At 38.0% G+C, this 8602-nt stretch overlaps 1 protein-coding gene across 1 annotated transcript in view; it reads left to right on the forward strand.

The window, feature by feature from the left end:
• GDAP1 (ganglioside induced differentiation associated protein 1) overlaps positions 1-8265 on the forward strand; it is a 30445-nt gene extending 22180 nt beyond the window's left edge. Inside the window, exons 4-6 of the mRNA XM_036742308.1 lie at positions 1108-1202; positions 2436-2550; positions 3970-8265. Coding sequence (XP_036598203.1) covers positions 1108-1202; positions 2436-2550; positions 3970-4352 — 593 coding nt within the window. The 3' untranslated portion in view covers positions 4353-8265. The remainder of the gene's footprint in view (positions 1-1107; positions 1203-2435; positions 2551-3969) is intronic.
• Positions 8266-8602: the final 337 nt, after the last annotated feature.

The raw sequence follows: 8602 nt of genomic DNA on the forward strand, positions 1-8602 counted from the left end.
TCTTCCTAAATTCTTGCTCTAGTCTTCCCTATGCTGTACTGCCCCCCCCCGCCCCATTTGCTGCTTCACCTCATCCTTTGATTCTGTATCTTCAAGATTATAAAGGGATGTTGCTTTATTTGGGCATAATAAGATTATAAAAAGTTTTGCTCGTGCTTCGAGGAGCAATGGTGACCAGAGGGGTGGCTTCAAAGCCAGGAAGACCTGGGCTCTGCCTCTGATACATAGTACTGTGAGATTCTGGGCAATTATTTAATCTCTCAGTACCCCAGGCATCTCTCTAAGATTATAAAACTGTATCGGTAGAGGGAGTTTCCTCACCTAGGCATTCTCTATACCAATGAAATGACAGGTTTAGTCTCTGTCCCTCCCAAGAGATGATTCGTGTCCAGACAAAATTTAGAGTCTGTGGTGTTGTCTCCCATAAGCCTTGGCTGTGCAATTGGCAGAGTATTTATAGATCATTTCCTTGACATCATTTACTATAATGATATTGTCTGCTATACCTCTTTCTGCCTTTTCCTTCCTAATTAAATCTATGTGTTTCCAGGGCCTTGATATTACTTGCCTTACATATTTGAGGACCTGCAGTTATGATGATAATTTCTAGAATTACTTTATTGCTACTCTTAAATACTGATTTTATGGCTTACAGCCATTCCAATCATTTTTACAGTAATTTTCAGAGTTATTTATTTCCCTGTTTCTCACTGGAGTGCAAAGTCAGGAAAGGATTTCTATCTAGGAGTGGAATTGAGGACTGAGGGCCCAGGAAGAACGGGAAATATTGTGGAACTGTACTGATCTAGTTGTCCCAAGGCTTCCTTTTATTCACTATTCCTGTCAGTTGAGTCTGAGGTAGTCTGAAGGCTTTAAAAAAAAAAAACCCAAACCTTTTCTATTCTCTGTTATACCTTTATTTCTGATTGATTGTATTTGTAAAACACTTAATGGGAAACTGATTCAAAAGCAAACTATCAGTTTCACCGGATTGAACAAATTTACTTTTACTTGATTGAAACCTTTATAAGTGCAATGTTGTGTCATGTTGTGTTCTGAGAAAAAGCTTTGTTTTTGTTTGTTTTTGGAAAATGCTCCCAACATCAGGCCAAATTGGTAATACCGAGTCTGAACTGAAGAAACTTGCTCAAGAAAATCCAGACCTTCAGGATGCATACATAGCAAAGCAGAAACGTCTTAAAGTGAGTCACCCAGGGTTATTCCCAGCTGTCATTTAGTGTTGCATGGTGCTAAAGTACAATTTCCTCCCTCTTTCTTCAATTCTCCCTCCTCCTCCTTGCCTTTCTCCATCTCTCCTTTCTTCCTTTCCTTCCTTGGGAGTCTTCCAAGAAGAGTCTTTCACACCCTCTCCCCTGCCCTCAATTTGTCATTAATCATCAGGAGGCACAGTCATTGGGGAGGAGAGGAATTCACTGTGTTCTCCCAGCAAGGTGCTCTCTCTCAGCAAAAGGCCAGATGTGCATTTCCAGCTCTGCAGAAAATATCTCAGCCCAACAAAGGTCAACTCCTAGATCTCATCAGATAGAATGATCATCAGCTCCTCCCAATCCTTTCTACATATCCTTATCTCCTACCCTCTTTGTTTTCCCTTCTCCTTTTAAATCCCACTTTACTGGGAAAACATTTTCACCACCATCACAACAATCTCTTATCTTTTGCCCAAGTCCTGTGCCTGACTGTGGTTCCTAGTTTTCCTAACACTTCCCTTCCCCCCCCCCTCAAAAAGAATCACTACTTTTTTTTTAACCAGGTGAAAATGATCCTTCCTTTGTGTATATATATAATATATGTATATATTATATATATGTATATTTTCTGAGTAATTTTTTGGGGGAATTTCTCCTTTGCTTTCTATTTTATAGCTTCCTAATTTTGTACTCATGTTGTCTTTCCTCTACTAAATTATAAGAACTTTGAGAATAGGGACTGTCAATTTTATTTTTGTATCCCCACAGTCCTCTAGTACAATACCTTACAAGTACTAAGTATTCACTAAATGCTTGCTAAATTGAATCAGTAAACCATCATTACTGATACACTCTCCCTGCCCTCCTTAGTCCATCTAGGCCTAAACAGGTTTTTATTCCCATGTAGATTGTCCTTTAGATTGGATATATAATGGTCATTCCTTTGATCCTCTGATGCCTCTTTTCACTGGCTAGTCCCCATCCTTTCCTTGCTGTAGTTACTTGACCCTGCTTGTAATGCTCCTGAGAAAAGGAAACTACTTGTGAGGGCCTTTTCTAAGCTGAAGTTTTCTCTTAATAGTGTTTTTCACTTTGAGTTATTCTATTCCCTGTTGCTGCCTTCTAGAATAAGTTGTGTGGATCCATAAGATGTAGACTTTGCACTGTGTTAAGTCCCTTATAGAAATTTAACCTGTTCAGTGTATTTTTCTTTATTTGTTTGCTTAGTCAAAACTACTGGATCATGACAATGTAAAATATTTGAAGAAAATACTTGATGAGCTTGAGAAAGTTCTGGATCAAGTTGAAACTGAATTGCAAAGGAGAAATGAAGAAACTCCAGGTAAGTGCTGATTTAGATGTCTCACTTGTCCCTTCCTGCCAATGCTATCATGCTCAGCTTGATAGATTTCATTTCAAACATTTTCTCCATGTTTTCTGTTCATATTTTAACTGTGATTGTGGTAACTCAAATGAGTTCAGCAAAATTAGCTGCTTAATGGTCACTCAGGTGGTGTTTGAGAGAATGGACCAGTTTTTAGTGAAAGCAATGGCAGCCAATAGCATTCAGATTCCATAGTTCCCTTTCAAATTAGTAGCAATGTTTTCTTTCACTCCTGGGGATTGATCTGGGTTTATGTCTAAATATTGTTTTTCATTTTGCCTGTCCATGCATATCTTCTTCCCCAAAAAGTACAGGTGAGAAAACCATATGAATAGCAAGCATGCATATCTTTTTGGGAATGAAGGAAGGTGTCTGGATCTGTGATTTCATCAATGTGGGGGACTCCCAGTATGGAAATCTCTTCTCTCAATGCATATCAGCAATTATTCTGTAATTTTCAGTCTTAAAGGAGTACATACAACCTGTTTTTGTGTGGGTTGCAAGCTAAGAACGTTTTTTACATTTTAGAATAAAGTTTTATTGCATTTAAAAATGTAAAAAAAACCCCTGCAATTCTTAGCTTAGGCAGTACAAAAACAGGGAGTGGGCCAGATTTGACCCTCAGGACCTTGTTTGTCTTAGAGTTGATGGCAGCCTGGTCCATCCATAGTCACAAAGCTACTGTGTGTCAGAGATAAGGTCTTCCTGCTGCTTCAGCTGATGTCTTCTCCACATCTTGAGTTTCCACTCAGATGCATAATACAGAGAATCTAAATTTTGGATTCGTAAGCATATGTGGACTGAGCTTTATAAATAAAATAGTTCCCATGTGCCTATATATGTTAGTCCCACCTTTGCAGTATGCTGGGGTCTCTAAATGATAGTTCTGTCACCTGAAACTTCCCTTGCCCTAGGTGACAGAGTGTCCCTGTTTTGAAAAAAAAATCGATAGCAATGCCATTGACTGGTTGCAGGCTGAACCTGATCTTGTTACCTCAAGCACACCTGTTGTTTACTGGAATGAGCAGGGAGTGTCTGGGGATCACACTGCTTCTTGGAGGCTCTAAACCACTTGGGGTCGCTTATGAACCATCAAGCAGGTTTTAAGTATCAGGGGTCTTGAGACCTGGGCAGCTAACAGCTGCACAAAAATCCATTTAGCTTAGAATAAATTAGCTTTTGCTTTTATTTTTTCTTTAAGCATCAAATAACTTGGCCATGCGTGTTTCATTAGGAGTAATATAGCACTTTTAAATGTTGATAGCTTTGCAGTCACTCTTAAAGATGAGGGAATAGTGTAGTCAGGCAGCAAATCTCCTCTGGGTTCTCCCTGTATAGTGTTTGCACCTAATTCTCCATGTCTTTTTCTCTGATTAGAGGAGGGCTGCCAGCCTTGGCTTTGTGGTGAATCTTTCACATTGGCAGATGTATCGCTTGCTGTCACATTGCATCGACTGAAGTTCCTGGGGTTTGCAAGGAGAAACTGGGGAAACGGAAAGCGACCAAACTTGGAAACCTATTACGAGCGTGTCTTGAAGAGAAAAACATTTAACAAGGTTTTAGGACATGTCAACAATATATTAATCTCGGCAGTGCTGCCAACAGCATTCCGGGTGGCCAAGAAAAGGGCCCCAAAAGTTCTTGGCACCACCTTTGTGGTTGGTCTGCTTGCAGGAATGGGATATTTTGCTTTTGTGCTTTTCAGAAAGAGATTTGGCAATGTGTTTTTAGCGCTGAGAGCAAGACAAAATTATTTCTAGGCTTGTGCTGTGTTGGCTGTGGCAACTGATGTGGCCTTCCAATTGACACTTGCCGCTTGCCTAGGGCTGGTAAAGAATTATCCCAAGTGAGTAAGAAAGCGTGCTGATTTAATTTCCTTTACTCTCTGGCTAGCTCATAAGTGGAGGGCAAACTGTAGGATATTTGTGTGTGTGCGTGTGTGTGTCCTTTGGTAAATTTTGAGTACTTATTTGAATTAATCCATCTTTAAAAAAAATGGGCAAGGTGAATTTATATAAAAGATGTCTTATACAGCTAGACCATTGTTTCAAGATAGCAACTCTTCCTTGTTATATAAATGAAAAGATGTGCTGCTGAATTATATATGGTGTTTATTATTGTAAGCAGCTAATAGCAGTAACCTGTGCTTGCATGTATTCCTTTATCTGAGCATCCCAAAGTGCTTTCTGAACTTGATCTCATTGGTCCTTGCAATATCATATGACATCAGTGGACATTATCCATACAAGCTAGAAATTCACTCCAGTGTTCTAGGCCAGTGGGCATCCATTTCCTTAGTTTGGAGGGTCATCAGCTAATGAATGCTAATGAACACTTATTTGTACCCTTTTGTGTCACTGGTAGCCTTAAGGCAGAAACAGGATAAGAGGGAAAAAAGAAGAGGAAGCAATAAGAGGGAAAGAGAAGAAAAAGATACAAATGCCACCGTGTGGAATGTTGGGACAAGCAGTTTATTCTGATTTTAGTCCACCGGGGCCATTAGTTACTTGTCCCCTTGCTAAATAATACATTTACTGAGATGTCTCACTGGAGCTCTTGGGCCTGTGATAAGAAGGATGGAAGTATTTCTGAAGGTAGTGGTTTGGAAAAAAGTCTGAAATTTACCTCTACACCATTGCATTTAAATCTGGTTGGTTTTTTAAAAAATACATTTGAATCTTTAGTAACGTCAATTGCTTTTCCAGTTGGAAATTTGGCAAAGGATATCAAACAGAATATACTCTTGCCTAGAAAAACAGTGGAACATGCCTGTTTGAGGGTTATATTGCCATTAGTGATGAAGCAAAGCAGTCTTACTTTCCAAACTTGAACCTAAGAGAGGCTTAGGGAAGTATCTTGGTTTTTTTGTGTTGGGTACCATGAATAAATACAAGAAATCTAAAATGAAGTGAGCTTCAATATTCAGAAAGGGGCCATTTGGTGTAATGGAATGAGTTGTGGGCCTGGACTTAGAAGACTTCAGTTTTTATCTTTGCTTTGCCATTACCATAGAAAAATCTTTTAACCTCTCTGAACCCCAGTTATCTCATCTTTAAAAAGAAGGGATAAGACTAGATGATCTTTATGGTCCTTTCTAGATCCAACATTTCTGTGAAAAACTTGCCCCATGTCAGCCTCAGGCTGGCCATGTAGAAATGGCCAAAGAATGCACTCATTCCTCTCTCTTCCTTTTCATTAATAGGAAACAGTCATACCTAGAAAACAATAACTTGTTGTCAATGGTAAAAAAAAAAACAACACACACAACAACACATTTCTGTAATTCCATGGCATGTTCCACAGTTGGGGGGATCTTGATGAACTGGTTGTGCTCCATTTACAAAAACTGAATAATGTCTCCAGAGTAAACTTAATCCAATAATATTAACATGCTGGCAGCTTTGATTAGGTTTGTGCTCTGTATTGAAATGTATTATGCTTTGGTGTATCTGCATTGATTTCTCTGGAAAATCTCACTGTATGTATTTATAATGTAACCCATCATTGCAGGTGTTAGTAAGTTGTTTATGGTATTTCTTGGCTATTCAGGTCACTGTCATGTTAAAAGTGGGAACTTCAGAATGGCAAAACAAAATTGCATTTTTGTGAAAGGAGGAAACTTTTACTGAAAAAAATTCCTTGGCTAGGACACAGAGCAGTAGTTTGGTGCAGAATAGTCTTCCAGTTTTTATTATTAATATAGCAAAGACAAGACCAATAAAGTTTTATGAAAAACTTTCAGTCCTTCACGTGCAAAGATGATGCCATGGACCCCTATCTGGGATGTCTCTTTAATAGTAAAGTAACTTGTTGATGGATTTAAAATAACCACAAGATGTCGCTCTTCATCTAGTACTACTCAACTGATACCAGTTCAGGATAGACAAAAGTGAAGCACTGGTTTCCCTAGTGCCAGTCTGGAGGACATTTCCATGAGATCAGTCAACCAGATGACGACAAGTGCTATTTATTTCTTATACTATAGAAAGGCACTTCTACACTGGAAAGCCCAGAATTGTACTGTACAGCCGTAGAGCCCAATGCCTGTTATCTATACAAACTGTTTTTAGAATACCCTTGGTTGCGAGACGCTCTCTTTACGTGTTCCTATTCATGAACATGAGGCTGGCTTAATTGGCCTACAATACACATTGCTGAGTCACCAATTGTTTTTTCAATTTCAAAAAAGTCTATAAAGATTAAAAATTGAAGCATATTAAAGGGACTAAGAAGGAATTTCATCTAAAGTTGGTTGCTGAAGTCTCATCACTATAATCTCATTTTCTTACATGTTTTGGTTCTATTTTCTGAAGTTCTTGTGCAACTTTTGGTGATCCTGGGTGCTGTCAATAACTTATGGATTAGATACAGTCTTCAGCCACTTTTATTTCTGTTATCACCTTGATCGAACACAAACCACACACAGCCACAAAGAGAAGTAGAGATGCAAGATAATATTCTCAATGTAACCCCTTTAAGTGTAATTGGCCAATAAACATGGATTTTAAAGCAAAAATCATTGTAGCAGATTATTTTTCTGATCCATATAGAATGATTTATGGTTAGAAGCTAGGTGGCACAGTGGATAGAGTGCTGGACTTGGGGTAAGGAAAATTTGAGTTCAAATTTGGCCTCAGACACTTGTTAGTTGTGTGATCCTCAATAAGGCACTTAACCTCTGCCTGCCTCAATTTCCTTATCTGGAAAATGGGGCCAATAATATCACCTTCCTCACAGGGTTGTTGTGGGGATAAAATGAGATGATATTTGTTTTAGTATTTTGCAAATCTGAAAGTATTATATAAATGGCATTATTTTTATTTATAACATGCTGATAGCAAGTACTTTAGATGCTACATTTAATTTGATAATTACAATAACCCTACAAAGCAGTAGTATGAATACTCTTACCCCCATTTAACAGGGAGGAAGCCAAGGCTTAGAGAGATGACTTATCCAAGGTCACACAGTTAATAAGTAATAAGGCCAGAACTTTAGGTTTACTGTCTTTAATTCCACTATTTTTTTATGTTACATCATAATACCTTCATAAAATGTATATTCATTGATTTGTTGTAAATTAAGGTATATTAAGATAGAAGAAATAAAGCAATTAAACATTTGTAATGGCAAGCAAAGTGGGACTTTTCCCTGTTTTTTCTTTTGGAATGCTTCTCAGCACTAAGGCAATCAAGTGTTTTTAATTGAGTCTTGCCTTTGTTTCAATCAAGAGTCTTTGATTGAATCAAGAATCTTTGATGACCTGCTTAAGTCACAAGAAAGCCTAAGTCACATGAGTTTGAGTCACGTGGTTGTGATACCCTCTGACCCTGAAGAAGTATATATATACTCTGAGTTTAGCATTTTGCTTGGGGCTCACTCATTGGAAGTGCATTCCTGTAATTTGGAAAAATGAGACTCTATATAGCCACTAAGGAGCCCCTCAGCTTTGAAAACCCAGATGTTGGTACTTCTCTCTCTGGTAACTATGTACGCATTGCTATGGACAGACAGAAGTCCTGTCTGCTGATTTGTGTTATTTGCTCTGTTTATATAATTTCTGCTTGTAATTTCTGTTTGTGTTTTCTCTGAAGTTCAGGGTGCTGACTTTTTTCCCTGAACTAAGTGAATGATATATGTAAGTTTAATTAAAGTAAGATTGTTAACCCCTTAAAGTTGGTTTCCTTAGAAAAGCAGATCAAAGAACCTGTGCTAGCTACCCTCCTGTGTGCTGGTATTATTGGTCTTACACCTCCACAGCAGCTGCTAGTAACATTGTTGTTACAACATTTGATTCAATTAAAACATTTGTTAAGTTTCTATGTGAAAGGTACTGTGCTGGCAATGGGACTGATATACAGGATTTTGAGTTGTGAGGTATATTTTTTAAATATAAAATTAAATAAAAAAAAATAAAAAAAAATAAAAAAAAATATAAAATTAAATGAGACACAATTAATAAAAGTAACATGGTTTCAGGATAAGCATGAATTGTAGGCTACTAATGTTC

The sequence above is a fragment of the Trichosurus vulpecula genome, chromosome 1 (genome assembly GCF_011100635.1).
Source record: "Trichosurus vulpecula isolate mTriVul1 chromosome 1, mTriVul1.pri, whole genome shotgun sequence".
Classification (NCBI taxonomy): domain Eukaryota; kingdom Metazoa; phylum Chordata; class Mammalia; order Diprotodontia; family Phalangeridae; genus Trichosurus; species Trichosurus vulpecula.